A 16,805-nucleotide genomic window follows, 5' to 3' on the forward strand; every position below is an offset into this window, starting at 1 on the left:
TGGTTTGACAGGAGGCTTCTGGCTTTGTTTCTGCATGGTCTGCTCAGCACAAAGCAGGGAGGAGAGCCAGAGGTGTGTGGTTGCCTGTGAGAAGCTGGGAGATCTCAGGAGACAGTGGTTTGTTGAAGTGTGTGTGTGATGGGAGCTGGGCTGTAGTAACCCTGGGCAACTCCTTTGGCATCTGCCAACCTGCTGCTGGTGCTGTGAGCTCAGTTGGGACCTTCACTTCGTGCTCTCTTATTCCTGGACTTTCCAGCTTGTGCTCTCTGCCCAGTGACTGTTTGCAAGCTGGTGCCATGCCAGGCTCCAGGCTGTGTTTGGTGGATAACAAAGGGCAGAGTTGGCCACAGAACAAGAATGTGATGAACATTTCTTTTTGTTTCACAATGAAACAGGAGAGGGATTTTTGATGGCAGTGGTGGAGGGAGGCAAAAGGAGGAAGCTGTGAGGCAGCCACCCAAGAAGACTGACCAGGGGCACCCTTCTGAAGATGCCAAAGGCCAAGGGCTGAACATCTCTCCTGGCCAGGATTTGGAGTTTTCTGCAGGAGAGGAAGCATCTGCCCAGGGAACACAAACTGAGGAGGATTCAGCTTTATCAGAGCTGGGTGGGAATGAAGCTTTGGGATGAGAGCAGGTCCCCAAGTCTGGACTGGGCAGAGTGGTCCTAGAGAAGCAGCAAGCTCAGCACAGGACAGAGGAGGCTGGTGCCAGGGTAGCTCCTCTTTGCTCCCAGGCTGCAGGGAAAAGGCCTGCTGCCAAATCACTATGGGGACAAGCAGGAGACAACTGTTTGAGGAGCTTGAACCCTCCAGTTCCATCTTGATGTGTTGGCATGAGAGCAGAGGAGCTCCTGGTACAGGCTCCTGGCAGCAATGGCTGGAGGCTGAGGGTGTGGGGGATGCAGAAGCCCAAGTGCAGTGCTGGACATGGATGGGGAAAGGGGGAAGATGGGCAGAGGGGGTGTGTGTGTATGTATGTGTGTGCCCAGGGTGATACTCCAAGCCCTGGGGTGCTCCCCAACAAGCCCAACCCTTTGCCTCTGGGTGCAGGCAGCCACCACCACGGCTTCACCCTTCCTGCAGCAGGAACAGCCACCCTCTTGTTTAACAACCAAACAGCTCAGAGGTTTAATAGACGAGTTCCCATCAGCAGGCAGCTCTCCCAGCCCGGCCACACATCCCTGGGGCAGCTACTGCTAGCAGCAATTAGCAAAGAAACTGTTGGGCTTCAAGGCAGGGGGGATGTTGTCTGGGAGCCTGGGTAACTGCTGTTAGCCCTGGGCAGAGGGAGGTAGCCCAGGGGCATGCCCAGCCTCAGGCAATGCCAGCCCAGCCCTGACAGTGGCTTTGGGCTGCCATGGCAGCACCCAGTACACCCCCAGCAGCACTGACCCTCCCAGCTCCTGTGGGATATATATCCCCTGGGCAACGACTCTGCCTTCAGTATCACACCTGATCAACAACCCTCTCCTCATACAGTTCATCTCCCAGAAGTACAGGTATCAACACCTCCATCCCCAGCCTCTTCCCTCCCAGCATTCCCCTCCCTACCCCAGCACAAGCCTTAAAGCTCCATCCAGCCATGGACACCTCTCCTGTGCAACCTGCCCCTCTCCCCCTGCAGTGCTGAGATCCCCTCCTGGGCAATGCCCTTGGTCCCAGAGCTCTTCCCACAGTCACTCCTGCTCTGCCATCCCCATGCACCCACCTCAGCTGCTCAGGGCTGGGCAGGAGGATGCTTCTCAGGCTCATCTGTGTCAGCTGATTGTTATTCCACCTCACTGCTGGAAAAGCATCCAAAAGAATCAGTTGGGCAGCCCAACCTGCCTGGCACTTCTGCTCTCTAACCATATCCATGGCAGAGTCTGGGTCCTTGAGAGCCTGGTTCTGCCCATGCCATGTCACCAACACCTCCTCCAGGTACAGCCAGCCCTGGAACCCAGCAGGTACTAGCCTGGGTGACACAAAGCAAGCCTGGGGCTGCTTGTCCCATGTGGCAGACCATGACCTGGCCCTGAGCACAACAACATGACTGACTGAGCCAGGCTGGGGCTGTCCCCAGAGCAGAGCAGCAGGGATGGGAATGCAGTGGGGACAGGGCAGTCTGTGGGACCCTGGGACCCCTCCATTCCTCCTCCCACTCCCAGAGCCTTTTCTTCAAGCTCCCTACAGTCCCTGTTGGGCCTTTTTGCCTTTAACATGATCAGGGAACAGGACTGAGAGACACTGGGGGCATGGGGTCAGGGCTGCCTTCCCAGTGCCATGGGTGAGGGAGCTCCCAAGAGCACAGGAGACTGGTCCCAGCTCTGCAGAGAGAGCAGGAGGAGAGAGCCCAGGCCTGGGACTAAGGCAGCAACTTACCCCAAAGGAGGGTTGGCTCAGAAGATCCAATGTCTTCTTTCCTCAGGGGAAACATTTCTCAGTGCTGCATTTCTTTGGCGTGTTTCTCCCTCAACTACCTGGTCAAGATGGGAATCAGCCCTTCAGAGTCTGGGAACAGGCTGACAGGAAGGTGTAGAACTTGTTGGGTCTGGTCCTCCTAAAAAACATCCAGGGGAAAGGGCTTAGAAGCCTGGGAGAGGTATTTATTGCAGCTGGACCTCTGCAGGTGTGACAAGAAACCCTCTCCTCAATGGGTTTCAGCTGGCACTGCCCTTGCCAGGACACCTTCTTTCTGGCCCAGCTGAAACCTCCCCTCACTCCCTTTCTCTGCTCCCATGGTTGGCACATTCCAGCAGCTTTGCTTTGGGTCTCACAGGTCTCAGACAGGCACTGGCCAGGGCAAACTGCTTCCTCTTGTCTGAGTGGGACCAGGGATCAGCAGCGGCTCCTGTGTCCCCGTCAGGGGTCCTGGGGAACAAAACCCCCACTTTGCTGCTCAGATTCTCCCCTGGGAACTGTGTAGCAGAAACATGTTGAGCCTGGGCCCCTGATGGGACAGGTCCCCCAGCAGCCCCCACTGGAAGTGTGGAAGGGAAGGTTCTTTGGGCAGAAAATCCCCTTTTTTCCCCCTCCCTTTTCTCCCCCAGCCATGAAATCCAGACACCTCCAGAGGGGCTGAGAACCAAATCACCCATCTCTTGCTTTGTTGTGCCAGTGTGCTGGGTTGGCTCCAAACAGGCTTGGAGGTCACTGCAGGGTAACCCCTGAGTGTGTGTTGGTGTGTGCACACGTGTGTGTGTGTGTCTGGCCTTTGTCACCTCCCTCCCTGGCTCTTCACCCACCCCAGACCCACACAGTCATCATGGGAGCCTGCAGGACCTGGTCCCCTGGCCTGTGTGTGCTTTCTCCTCCCCTGCCCACAAAGCTGAGGGGTCTGTGGAGCTCAGGGGTCTGCCCTGAGTCCCCTCTACTCCTCAGTGGCAGGAGGGTGGTGGTGGTGGGGTCAGCAGGGCAGGGGAGGAGAGGCAGCAGGCTGGCTGCTGCTGCCAGGGCTGGTTAACCATTGTCCCGGGGCAGTTGGGTAATGCCAACCGCAGTGGCACAGAAATGAAACTGCCTGAGCAAACAAGGAGAGCTTTGGCAGGGCAGCAGGGCTGCGTGACAAAGGGCTCCCCTCTCCCTGCCAACCTGCCAGGGTTATCTATTGATGGAGAATAAACACCTCACCCACAACCCCAAACTCAGCGAGACGACAGGCGGGAGCGCAGGCGGCTCCTGCGAGGCCGGGGCTTGGGGCTGGGCTTGTCCTGCTCACCCTGTCCCCTCCCTGGATGCCATCCCATCCCTTCTTGCATGGGCAGCCCTGAGCATGTCGGTGTTGTCCCTCTGCCACCCCCTCACCCTGTGGCAGCTGCAGGAGGTCAGTGAGGGGGAGGCCCCGAGCACCCTCTGCTCGCTGGAGCCAGCGGCTGCCAGCGGGAAAACCTGTTCCCTGGGGAAGGTTACGCAAGGGACTGAGGGAGGGAGGGAGCAGGGAGGGAGGTCTGGCTGCAGCCCAGGTCTCTGCCTGCCTCCTGCTTCACACCCAGCAACTAGGAGCTTTTCTTGCACCACAGGGCAACCCCGATGGCCTCAGCCCAGCGTGGGGATGTGGGAGCAGCCCGGCTGCAGCCCAGCAGATGGGAAGGAGAGGGATGGAGGTTTTCCATCTCTAACATTTTGTCATCCCCAGAGCTGCTGCTGCAGCCAGGACAACGCAGGGACACAGCACAGGTTGTCTGTCTGGGACATTGCTTGGGGTGGGTGATTTTTAGCTGCACTGCAGCTCCAGCAGTCAGAGAACAAGGGCTGTGTCCTCCTGCTAACTCAGGCTTTGCAAGGTGCCTTTACTGCCTAAGGGCATCCCAAAATCTCCCTCACCTTCCCACTGGTGGGCTGGCTCCCCTCCTCAGGCACCACCTGAAACCATTCTGAAGGATGTGGCATCGCTTTTCCCTGAGCACCCCACACCCTGTTGAGTTCCTCTCAGAAGGGACAAGGTTTGGGAGTGAGTACAAGCTGCCTCTGCATGGCTGGTGCAGAGACAAGGCCTCCAGGGACAGGCAGCTCCCCTCACCTCGTGGAAGACCTCATGTCAGGGTGCCCAGGCAGGTCAGGAGGGGTGGTGGCAGAAGGGGTTCATTCACTGGGACATCCCACCTAACCCAAGTCTAGTGCCCAGCACGTCATTAAGGAACACAAGCAAAATGACAGGGAGGTACAAAACAACCAACCAACAATTTATTGCTCTTCTGTTCCCATCTGAGGAGGAGGAAGCCCCATGGCCCTGCTGTGTGCCAGGCTGGGCTGGCATCCCTCCAGGGCTGGCACAGAGCCCGTCTGTGCCCCCCAGCATCGCTCCAGTCCAGCTGAGCATTGTGCCTGCCACGAGACACCAGCGTGCCCCTCAGTGCACACTCACACAGGAACATCCCACTCATGAAAAAATAGATCTGTACATTCATTCTGTGCTGCTTTTTCTGTCTTACATAAATTAGAAGCTGCTTTTGGAGGAAAAACAAAAAACCCACAAGGCCCACTTCCAGACACAGGCAGATGGGCTGGAAATGCAGAGTGGTGGTGCTGTCCCCAGGTCCTTGCCCCACTGAGGGCTCTCAGGGTCAGGTGAAGCTCCACAGTATTCCCCATCTTCTCTCAGCACTCAGAAGCTGAACTGGGGCAGGAGGACACTTGCCTACCCCCACAGAGCAAACGGGGCAATGGGTGCCTTCAGCAGTGCCAGGGGGACCCCGCAGCCGGGTCAAGGTCTGTCCCACAGCAGGAGATGAGGTGCTGTCCCTCTGCCCGGGCAGGAAGGGGGTGGCAGGAGCTCCTGTGGGCTCTGGCTGTGGCACCAACTGCCACTTGAACTCCTCTTCCCCTTTGCATCAGTCCATGGCTGTGAAACAGCCAAAGTTGCTGTGGTTCCCATCAGAGGTACAAATCCAGCCAGGGAACAACGGTGACAACAACCTACTGGAGCCAAAACAGTCACTTTGGAACCCCTTGGGGCCAGCAGCAGGCACGAGCGTGCCCATGGCAGGGGCCACGTGTCACAGGCTGCACGGGACAGCAGCTTCCAGAGACAGCTGAAGACACAGTCTCCTGCAAAGGAGCCCAGCTCGGGGCTGGCCCAGGAGGGTTGTGAGACCCCAGCTCATCCAGGACTCCTACAGCTCCTTGTTCCTGTTGAGCACCTCCTCTTCCTTCCAACCACTGGAGTTCTTCCCAAACTTGTACACCAGTCGTCTCCCGTCGACTCTCTCCAGGATCTCTCGTTTGTAGTAGTACCTGGAGGGGGTTGGAGGTGGGATCAGGGCTCTGGGCGCAGCCCCATGAGCTGGGGAGCAGCGGAGCCCTGGGCTGTCAGGGCCAGGAGGGCACTCACCTCATGGCCCTGCTCAGCTTCTCATAGGTCATGCTGCTGTTTTTCTTCTTCTGGCCCCAGAGCTGAGCCACAGCCTCCGAGCGCAGGAACTTGAAGACGCCCTCGCGCCGATCCTCCCACTTCATCAGCCCCTCGTTCAGCTCGGGGTGGATCAGGATGTCCCGGATGAACTCCCACAGGTGGGTGCCTCTGGGGGCTGCAAGAGGAGAGTGAGCTGGAGAGGAGGGAAGATCCTGCACCGTGGCTCACTCAACTCCCCCCATCTGCCCACAGCCACAGCCCTTCCTCCCACATGCCCCCAGGCTGGCAGAGGCAGTTCCCCACGTACAGTGTTTGCTCTTCCTGCTCTCCAGGCAGTCTCTGCTCTCCTTGCTGAGTTTTCGGGGCCGTCCCCGTTTCCTCTTCCCGTGTTTGCTGTCCCCTTTCTTGCTCCCTGCAAAGCCATCTGTGCACACAGACAAGGGACATGTCACACCGTGCAGAGCCTGCTGGGCTGCAGCTCCCCCCTTCCCTGGCCACACACATCTTCCCCTCAGGAGCATGAGTCAGAGCTGGATGGGGCATGGGCAGAGGTCAGGGGCTGTGAGGGAACCATCTCCCTGAGTGCAAGATCTCCCCATTCCCTCCAGCCTCACCACCCTCTCCCACACCACCGTGCTTCAGGCACCTGCTTGTGGTCCCCCAACCCTCGCTGCTTCCTTGCATCCCCTGGGCCATCTCAAGCTGGGATCTGTATCAAACACATCTTCCAAGTGCTCAGGATCTCTGGCTGCAGCCCTCAGCCAACTGCCTCCACGTGCCCCTTCCCACTGCTGCCCTTCCTGCCCCACAGCCGAGCTCAGCAGAGAGAAACAGACCCAGGGTGCGCAGGAAACCAACCCCCTCCCTCCTGCTCTGAGGATGGATGGTCAGGTCTTGTCCCTAAATCACTGCTGGATGATGGGATGTGCTCTGCAGCTGCTACAAGTGCCTGGGAGCAAGTCCTGCTCTCCCAGCTCCTGGCAGGAAGCAAACAACTCACCCTCTGGGAAGAGCTTTGCTTCTGCAGGATCGAGGTCGAGGTCGCTTCCACCGGAGTCCTGGGAGTTGGGGCTGTGGGACATCACAGGCCCTGAGGGGCAAAGGGACAAGGCTTAGGCCACCACCTCTTGGCACCTGGAGAGAGTTCCCCCCCACTCCCCCAGCCCAGGCCTTCTTCAAGACCCAAACCCCACTGATCTCCCAGACCAGACCGAGAAAAGAGAGACCTTCACAGAGCAAAACACTGACCTGAGATATCAGAGCTGCCTGGGGACATGGCACCAGGCAAGTAGGTGAAGTCTGTGCATAGGAAAGGGTTTGTGGGCTTCATGTCCTCCAGGGAGTCCTTGGCACAGAGATTTCCCAGCTCTGGAAGGGGCAAAGGCAGAAGGGGTTAGCCCTGCCTGCACCAGCACGTGTGCCCTGGAGAGAAGGCTCAGCTGGAGCCTGTTCTTACCCAGGTGGCTGGAGTCCAGGAAGGGCTCCTGGGAAGTTGCATCCTCTTTTTCCAGCAAGTCAATGATCCAGTTCAGCTCATTGGAGGCTGCAGGAGTGAGGGGGATGGAGGTTAGTGATGCCTACTGGCCACGGAGGGCAATGGTGCGTGCAGGAGCTGAGCCCAACCCTGCTCCGTGCCCCCACATCCCCCTGTGCAGCCTGGGAAGAGGCTGGGGGAGAGGGCTGAGGCTGATGCTTCAAGCTGCCAGGCCTGGGGCCAGAGGGCACGTTGGGCCACTCACTGATCTCGTGCAGGCGGTCGTAGAGCTCGTCCCCCAGGGGCCCGAAGATGAGGCGCATCTGGTCGCGGCTGCAGTGGCACAGCGCGTGCCCGTCCATGTTGCAGCAGGAGAAGTCGATGGAGCTGGCGTCGTACTTGTTCTTCTCCACGTGGTAACTGATCCACTCCAGCACCTGCACCTTGGTCCAGGAGTATGGGAGCTCACTGAACCACCCAGGCTTGTCTGTGAGGGATGAGAGCGGGGTTCAGGGGCTGAGCCAGTGCCCTGTGACCTCTTGTGGGTTACGGCTGCGCTGGGCACCGGCCCCGTGGCAATCACGTGGGGCACAGCAGGTCCTGTGCCTGTGAGGTTATGAGACCAACACTCAGCACCAGCTCCTGGGTCACCTTGTCCTGTCCTGCCCCTGTCCTGGGGACAGCAACCACCCAGTGCTCTCCCCACTGTTGGTTTTGGTGCCGTTTGTCCTGTGCCAGGGCTCTGCCCTGCTCTGCTGCTGTGTCCCTGCTGCCTCCCCCTGGGCCATCTCACTGGCAGAGTGGGACCCCCATCCCCAGGACTGGACTTCCAAACTGGTGAGCTCTGGCAGTCGGTCACCCCAGGAGTGTCATTCCCTCACCCTCTATGTGCAGCTGATGTGCTGCACCTTGTGCCACCCACAGCCTCTGACAGCAGCCTTTTAGCCAACACACCTCTGGGGAAACTGAGGCACGGTGTTGACCTGTCTCCTGGGACAAAAAACCTTGCCATGCTCTTCCAAGCCCGCTGCCCATCCTACCTGTGCTCTGTGCCAGGGGCTGGCTGCCAGGGAAGCCCAGCCCCAGGGTGCTCTCATCCCCAGGGTGTCCCAGCATGTCCAAGGCTGGCTGCACCTCCTCTGCCTGGTACATGGCGCTGATGTAGTTGGAGAAGATGTTGCTGATCTCACAAGATCCTGCCATCGAGCTCTGTGCCGAGAGACCACAGTGAGCCCCGGCTGCCTGGAGCTTGGGAGAGGGGACCTATAGCACCCCAAGGCCAGGCTGGGTGAGGCTGGGCTCACCCTCTGTCCCTCCCATCTCCTCACCCATCGTCACCTCTCAGGTCACTTCTACAAAAACACCCTCCCAGCAGCCGGGTGACTGCCCCTGACTCACCAGTGCCCTGGGGCTGGGAGCCGGGGAGGCTCAGGAGAGCAAAGCGGGGCCGTGGCGTCACTGTGCTGCGGGGAACCCCGGCCCAGCGGCCTGGGCACGGGCACAGCCTGTGTGGGGACGGGCATCGAGGGGCACTCACCCCATCGAGCTCTCCCCCAGCTCCCCTGCATGGGGACGGGCATCGTGGGGCACTCACCCCATCGAGCTCTCCCCCAGCTCCCTTGTGTGGGGATGGGCATTGTGGGGCACTCACCCCATCGAGCTCTCCCCCAGCTCCCCTGTGTGAGGACGGGCATCGTGGGGCACTCAGCCCATCGAGCTCTCCCACACCCCCTGTGTGGGGATGGGCATCGTGGGGCACTCAGCCCATCGAGCTCTCCCACACCCCCTGCATGGGGCCGGGCATTGTGGGGCACTCACCCCATCGAGCTGTCCCCCAGCTCCCCTGTGTGGGGATGGGCATCGTGGGGCACTCGCCCCATCGAGCTCTCCCCCAGCTCCCCTGTGTGAGGATGGGCATCGTGGGGCACTCAGCCCATCGAGCTCTCCCACACCCCCTGTGTGAGGATGGGCATCGTGGGGCACTCACCCCATCGAGCTCTCCCACACCCCCTGCATGAGGCCGGGCATTGTGGGGCACTCACCCCATCGAGCTCTCCCCCAGCTCCCCTGTGTGGGGACGGGCATCGTGGGGCACTCGCCCCATCGAGCTCTCCCCCAGCCCCACGCACAGCAGCGCTGGGGCCGCCACAGCCCCCAGCCCCACGGTCACTCCAGCAGCTGTGAGTGAGAAGCACATCCCAGCAACTCCACACCCAGGAGGGGCTCCAAGCCCCTGCCCGGCCCTCGTGGAAGAGCCAAATCTTGCTGTTTGCTTGACAAAACCTGTGGGCTCGAAGGGGCTCGAAGGGGCCCCTCCAGGCCGCCATCTCACCCCAAGGGTGGGCAGCGAAGAGGCGTCAGCGAGGAAAGGCCAAAGCGCATCCGCGGGTGAGAGCGAAGCCGGGCGAGGGAGGGAGTGAAGTGTGTCAGCACACCCCGGCCCAAACCAAAAAGCTTTGGTACCTTCTAGGCTGGCAACGGCAATCCTGGCAACGGCAACTAATCCAGACAGCAGCGAGGGGAGACGGCGCAGGCCCGGCCCGGCCGCAGGCCACTGCTCATGGGCCCGGGAGGCTGGTGCCGATGGGCCAGCCCTGCCCTCCGCTCCCCTTTTATAGCGCGGGCGGGTAACGCGATCTGCCGGCCCCAGGGGAATTCCAGCCCAAAACGTTCATGCTCCCAGATCCAGGTGATTTGCATAATATGAACCACCGGGTCCCAGCCCAGCGCTGCCTTGCCGGGAAATCTGGGTTGGCCAGTTTAATCATTGTCAGAGCCCTTGCCCTGCCGGTGCCCAGAGTTTCACCCACACCGCGCTGTTGCTGAGCTGCTGTTTGCCCGGCTCCTGTTTGTTTGCCCACAGCAGCAGGTTCCCTCGGCTCCCGCTGCCAAGCAAACACACCCAGCGTGGCCTGAGCGGCCCCCGGGGCTGCACAACCCTCCCCCGGGGCTGTGGCCGTGGCAGAGGGGCTGGGGATGCTGCCCTGGGCATCCCCCCGGCCCTGCGGCACCCCCCTGCTCGAGGGCAGCCCGGCCCGGAGCAGCTGCTGTGGCTGTGTGGGAGCACGGGCTGGGTCACTCCCGGGGCCTGGCACACGAACAGCCTCTCCCAGAGCCAGAGGGAGAACCCAGGGACCAAGCTGGGGAGATGCTGAGAGTGGGGCTGGGGTGGGGACGGAGCAAAGACCAGGTTGGTGCCCGAGGAGCGCTGCTGTCTCTGTTAGGATGGGTCGAGTTGTGGCTGGGGGGAGGTGTGGGACGGGCTGCAGAGTTGTGACAGCCCATTCCCTGTCATTTCATCCATGCCTGGCACGTACACACTCACCAGGGCCACATGCCGAGGGGCAAGGCAGGGTCGTGGGGTGCATTTGGACACTTGCCCCTCTGGCTCTTGGGCAGAGTACCTGGGACCCTGCCTGGATACCCTCCTGCTGGTTTTGGCCCTGTACTGGCAGAGGAGCCCCCAGCCAGGCCAAGCCAACAACTTGGCACCTATTCCCCTGTGCTGGTACCTTGCTGAGCCAGCCACATCCACACAGGCTGACACAAACCCTGCCAGGGCTGCCCCTGGCATCACACAGCCGCCTCCACGTCCTTTGTGGTATCACACAGCCACCTCCAAGTGTGGAGTTTGGCACTGCAAACCGGTGCCTGGCAGCAAAACTCCCTCAGGTGACTGTCACAAACACGGCCACTCCAGCCCACAGGCCAGCAAAGGTGGATGGCCACGGGCCCCTTCCCCTTGCCACATCCCCACGGCAGTGCCGTGCCACGGCCCCAGGGCTGGCAGGGCCAGTGTGCCAGCCAGGAGGCACTGGGTCATGCCAGCTGATCACCTGCCCCAGCTTCATTCCTCCTCGGCAGAGTCACGAGTGCTGGGTGCTGCCAGGCTTTTGTTTCTGGGCACATCCCCACAGCCCAGGGCAGCCCCTGCCACTGCTGCCACGGGGGAAAGCATCAGTGCTGGGCTGGCACAGAGCCTCAAACACAGCCTCAGATGTGCCCTCAGCTGGGAGCTGAGCCCAGGGCTGAGCCTGGGACCTGGCTGCTCGCTGGGCTCCCAGGGCTGCTGCCTGGAAATCTGCCCCTGGGGAAGCTTTTTGCACCCCCTGCTGAAACGTGGGTGTCTCTGGAGCAGAATGGGACCTGCCCAGGGATGCTGGGGAGGGCAGGGAGCATTTGGGAGTCTCCTGACGGGAGATTTGACGTTCCACAGCCGGGGCTGCCACCTGCCGACTGGCCCTATGGCCACCAGCCAGCCCCAAAGCCACCAGCCCCGCTGCACCCAGCACAGGGGAGGATGAGGCACCCGGTGTGCCAGGGCCCCCAGCCCCGGGAAAGCCAGAGGGGTGCTGGGCTGGGTCAGGGGGTGAGTAACCCCCGCAGCCCCGAGCCTCAGCCCCACAGCTCCCAGGGAGCCCTCGGGGGTGATGCTGCAGGGTTGGGGATGCTGATTTCTGCCACTCCTGCCAGGTTGGGCCCCTTTCTCTTCTCCTCTTCCCACCCAGAGGCGATGCCCCCTGCCCTGCCCATGCCCAGCCAGCTCCCTCTTGCCACCCACAGCAGGTCCAGAAGGGCTGTGGCTGCGTGGCCGTTCCTGCCTGTCCTCCCCCACTCCTCACAGCCACCTCTGCTCCATCACTTCATTTCAGTCTGTTTTATTTGTGAAGACAAAAAGGGTGAGGAACAAACACCAGCCATTGGAAAAAACCCCCCCAAACCCCAACATGTACAGCATGAGACCCCAATAAGTTACGTTATTTACAGGAACACACAGAGGTATAAAATATATGTACACACCTTGTCCTCTGACAGACCCAGAGCACTGGGCTGGGCAGCCCAGCAGAGAAATGCAGAGCCTCACAAGAACTGGCCTCTAAAAAAACAGCTCAGAAGAAGAAAAGGCACCTGCACTGTGAGTTGTGCAGCAGGAAGGGCGATGGAGCAGGTGCCAAGAGGCTGCAGCCGCCCCGTCCCGCTGCGGGGGCAACAGGGGGGTCACAGGCACAGAGCAGCAGCAGCAGATACCATCAGAGCTGTTGTGGAGGATGGGACACGGCCCCAGGGGCAGGAGGAAGGTGCAGGGCTGTGCTTCTCTGGGAGGGCAGGATGGGGCCTGGGGCTGGGCTGGGCTCCCTCCCTGGTACATCACTCCTGCCCCTCCCCAGGAGGGTGATGGGGGCTAAGAGGGGGATGGAGCAAAGCTCCAGGCAGTTTGCTGAAAGGCAAGTGGGAGCCTTGTGCTCTGCAGGGACTGAATGTGGGTCCCATCCAGCGTGGGACAGGAGCAGGCATTGGTTCTGCAGCACACAGGCAACATCTGAGACCTCAAAGCAGCTCTGGGGAGGAACAGCATCCCCAGGAAGGACAGGACCCTGCTACCTCAGCTCCTCAAAGCTGGGGAGCCACTGCTCCAACCTGTCCTTTTGTGCCATAAGAGGGAGGGGACAGTGCCCAGGGTCCTCAGATGGGTTCACAGTGGTTTGGGGGCCCGGTGCTTTGAGCTCCTGAGTGATATCCATCCCTGTGTGTGAAGCTCAGCTCTGGGCCAGCACTACACCCTCAGCACGGGCTGGGGCTGGCCCTGATGGGCTGGAGGGGAAACCCAAGGAGCAAGAGGGAGACCCAGGGACAAAAGCATCACCCAGCACTTGGTGGAAGGGAAGGGCCTCCCTGGACTGCAGGGATCAGCACACCCTTGGCACAAACCAAGGCACCCAAGGGTGAAGCAGAATGAGGTGCATGGTGAGAAGGCAGCTCCACACTGTCCCTGCTATGGAGGGGGTGGCAGAGGGGCTCAGAGAACACAGGAGGGGATGTCAGTGATGCAGCAGTGCCAGTCCCCAGCCCCAGGGCAGCACTCTGGAACAGTGTAAGAGGATGAAACGGCCTCAGCATCATCCCTGCCCCACCTCCACCTTGGCTGTCCAAGCCCACAGCCCCAGCCTGAGCTCTGAAAGACCAGAGGCCATGGGGCCACACTCTTGCTGGATCACCTCACGCTGGGACCTTGTGCTTTAGTGGGTGGGGGGACCTGCCCCCCAGCATTGACAGTGTGCCTCAGGGCTGGGAGCCCTGGGGAGAGGGCTGTACAGCCTGTGTCAGCTCCCCAGCCCCGAGCAGGGGGTAATCTGGGGGGTCCAGGGTTACCCTGGTTTATGGGCAGTGCCTGGGATGGGATCCAGATTCATTTCTGTTTTGGGGGTGAAGAAGAATCAAGCATCACACACAAGCAGCAGCTTCTCTCACAGACCATCCCCATTCCTGGGCAGAGGCTCCCTGTGCTCCAAGCTGCCAGGGAACTACAGCAGGCTCAGGGGAGTGGGGACCAGGAGCAGCCCATTCCAGCCATGGACTCTGCAGGGACATTTCCCAGACAAGGGCTTCATTGGATCTACAGAGTATCTGTGAGAGCACAGGCAGGAATTCAGGCTGAGCTCAGCCTTTCAGAGGTCCCTTTCTATCCTTCCAAAGGGACAAGAGGGACCACTTCCAGGCTGCAAATCAACCCAGTAACTCATGGCAACACCACGAAGCCTCAGTTGGAGCATCCCACCAGCAATGGGAGCAAAATGTCAGTGCTGTGCCTCAGCTGGGGCATCCCAGTGCCACGGGGACAGCAGATGCTGGTCCTGCCCAGGAGGAGGCAGGGAAGGGGAGACAAAGGGTGGCTCAGACATGCAGCGAGGTGGGGACGAGGCCACACACCCCCAGGACAAATTCAAGTGTCAAAACTGTAACTATAACAATAATTAAGAGAAGGGGGGGGGGGAAAGCCCCTAAAAACTCCCCACCCCATCCCCAAAGTGAAACCCAGCGACAACAGCACCCAGCTTGCACCGTGAGGTAGCTAAACCAGAGCAACACCCGAGGAACACTCCTGCATGGGAAATACCAACCCAGGCAGACACTGATGCACACACACACACAGACACAAACACACACAGAGCTACAGCCCACAGTCACCCCTCGCTTCCCAGACCCCCTCTCCAGCTGCCTGCTGCTCCTGCAGCACCCGCTTCCCTCTGCCCAGGGGCTGCAAAAGCCTAAAGCCCCTCAAGGTGCTGCTGGATGGAGGAGGCAGGTGGGTGCTCAGCACCATCCAGGACTGGCCATTCAGCCCTGGGAAATGACACAGGCACTTGCAGCCTGCACACAGGAGAGAAGTGGTGGCAAAAGGCCAGGCAGGTCTGACCCCAGGAGCGGGTCCCTTCACTGACACGAGAGGTTTCAGGTCAGGCACTGGCAGGTCTTGGTGCAGACACTGATGTGCATGGCAGACCTGGCTCCAGACAGTCAAACCACCCCCCAAACACAGCCTCTGGCCAAGCAAAGGTTAAACCAGCTGAGCAATGAGCAGGGAAACCCTCTCCAAGCGAGGTTTGGAGGGTAACACCTCCTCTAGCCCCCTCAAACGTGCATTGCTCTAGGGCCTTGGTGCCCTGTGCATTTCTGTTTGTCCCCTCCAGTGCCACAGGGTGCACAGCCTGAGGTGCACAGCATGGCCACCACTTCTCCAGTAGCCATGGCAGGAGGGCTCCTGGGCTGTGTGGGGGCCACTGGGTCACAGCCATACACATCAGCACACCCACCACCAAGGCAAGGCAGGAGGAAGGAGGTTTTTCCTTCTTCCACAAAGGGAAATTCTCCCCTCACATCAACAGAGATGCTCCTGTCTTCCAGGAATTCCAACACTCCATCCAGAGTGGTTTTGACAAGGGCTTGTGGCAAATGATCTGAGGCTGCTCCACGAGTCTCCATGGTTGGGAAAAGCAGAGGGAAAAGGGTCTGTGCTTTATGGGGCAGGTCCTGGAGCCCCTGGCCTTTGAGATCCCAGTTCAGTGCTGCTGGGATCACGTGGAGAAATCCTTACATTTGAGTTCAAACACTGCTTCTTCTGTGACAGCAGGGAAATGAGAGCATGGGAGGCAAGAGCAGCCATCCCGAGGCCTCCTTGGCCATCCCCTGGGAAACCTGGCCCAGGGCAGGATGGAGCAGGGGATAATCCAACAGGCCATGGGAGAGATGAGAGATGAGGGGCTTGTCAGCCCCTCAAACAGGAGAGAGGGAGAAGGGAGCCTGGAGGAGCTGCATTCTCAGGGAAACACCCCAGGGATGGAGCCCTCAGCCCTGTGTAGGACACCATGTGCTGCAGGATGTGCCATCCCTCCTCACCTCCTTGCTCCCAGCCACCCCACACCTTGCCAGGCCCTCACCAGCCCCCAGAGCCACACAGGCCAGGGGCCAAAGGTGAGCTGGCCCTGGCCCAGGCAGGGCTGAGAGCAGCAGCAGGAGCAAGGAATCGCAGCTTCCAGCTCCCAGGGATGGCACAACAAGATGGGTCACTGGAGTGGGAGTAACAAATCCAACTGTGGCCTCCTTGCCCTGCAACCTCTGTTCTTGCTTTGTTTCTCCATCTCCAGGGGCTGATGTGCTGCAGCAATCCATAAAACCCCTGCTGAGGGCCAGGGTGTCAAAGCAGGGCTCAGCAGTTCCCCCCTTCCCCACAGAGCAGGGTGGGCACATGGGCAAGAGCTTGAGAGCCACAGGTCAGCTGAGTGTTTGGAGAACGTTGAAGGGAACTACAGAGGCTTTGTCTGGAAGTTGCCTGATGGAGATCTCCCTGGGCTTGCCATGCCTCCAGAGCTGGGCCATGGCACAGGAGCTCAGAGGTGCACACCTCCAACTGCTGGGGACAGGCAGAGAGGATGGGGAACCATGAGACCACCTGGAAAGCCTTCTGCAGACCCCCAGAGCAGGGAGGCTGTTCCACAAGTAACATTTCCAAAGCAGCAGCTCCTCTTTGCTGTGGGTCCTGGCCAGCAGATACCAAAAGTTCTTGTGGCTGGGGAGTGGTGAAGGACTCCTGCAGGAACCAGCCCTGGAGCCAATGGGGACAGAAGCAGCACGTCATGGGGAAGGCCACAGGAGCCCACGGTGCCAGGAAGGAATTGGGGGTCTCCAAGGAGAAGCAAAGGAGCTCTGAGCCCCAGAAGTCCCAGCAGGTGTTACAGCACAGAGGGTGAGAAGAGAGATGAAACATTTTCTGGTCACTGGAAAACCATCAAGAAACCTCAGCAGGAGGGAAGGTGGAGCTGAAGGTGCCCCACAGGAGCTGGCAGTGCTCAAAGTACCAGATGGGACATGATCCACAAGGAAATCCCTGTCCCTGGCTGAGCTCCTGAAGGTGATGGGCTCTTACTAGCGAGGGAGAGATGCCCTGACCTTCAACTCTCCTGTCACATCCTCCAGGCTGGTGGCACTTCCTAGTTGGACCCTGCAGGCAACCTCCTCCCACTCCACAGCTTCACTGTCAAGTCACTGAGGACAAAGGTGAGAGAGAGGGTGTGAACCAGGGCTCCTGGCAGCCAGGCACTGCCAGCAGCAATGACCCCACCCCCAGCCCATGGCAGCATGCAGCCCACCACATCTCCAGGCAGGAGGTGGCTCAGTCCCTTTTGGGGAGCAGGCAGGCCCAATGGGGCTCAGCCTCCAGCTCA

The 16,805-nt window shown here is 60.1% G+C and overlaps 2 protein-coding genes across 3 annotated transcripts in view; both read right to left on the reverse strand.

Moving 5' to 3' along the window:
* Window positions 1-4,641: 4,641 nt before the first annotated feature.
* On the reverse strand, window positions 4,642-9,876 carry ELF3 (E74 like ETS transcription factor 3). Its single transcript, XM_062013692.1, has 9 exons — window positions 9,769-9,876; window positions 8,346-8,514; window positions 7,571-7,792; window positions 7,288-7,374; window positions 7,080-7,199; window positions 6,832-6,921; window positions 6,139-6,255; window positions 5,811-6,006; window positions 4,642-5,713 (listed from the first exon to the last, which is right to left on the reverse strand). Exons 2-9 carry the CDS (start codon window positions 8,506-8,508, stop codon window positions 5,593-5,595), a joined length of 1,116 nt encoding a protein of 371 aa, XP_061869676.1. The 5' UTR covers window positions 8,509-8,514; window positions 9,769-9,876; the 3' UTR covers window positions 4,642-5,592.
* Window positions 9,877-11,994: 2,118 nt separating this feature from the next.
* KIF21B (kinesin family member 21B) overlaps window positions 11,995-16,805 on the reverse strand; it is a 36,780-nt gene continuing 31,969 nt past the window's right edge. For both annotated transcript variants that reach the window (XM_062013689.1, XM_062013690.1), the window contains one exon: window positions 11,995-16,626. In XM_062013689.1, the coding sequence (XP_061869673.1) occupies window positions 16,572-16,626 (55 nt within the window). In that variant the 3' untranslated portion in view covers window positions 11,995-16,571. The remainder of the gene's footprint in view (window positions 16,627-16,805) is intronic.

Source organism: Colius striatus, chromosome 22 (genome assembly GCF_028858725.1).
Source record: "Colius striatus isolate bColStr4 chromosome 22, bColStr4.1.hap1, whole genome shotgun sequence".
Lineage (NCBI taxonomy): Eukaryota > Metazoa > Chordata > Aves > Coliiformes > Coliidae > Colius > Colius striatus.

Bases quoted from the DNA above. Each gene is read 5' to 3' on its own strand.
- ELF3 (XM_062013692.1), bottom strand. From the start codon at position 8,508: ATGGCAGGATCTTGTGAGATCAGCAACATCTTCTCCAACTACATCAGC. The intron at 7,375-7,570 runs GTGAGTGGCCCA...TCACTCCTGCAG, and splicing joins CGACCGCCTGCACGAGATCA to CCTCCAATGAGCTGAACTGG. The intron at 6,007-6,138 runs GTACGTGGGGAA...CTCCTCTTGCAG, and splicing joins GAGCAGGAAGAGCAAACACT to CCCCCAGAGGCACCCACCTG.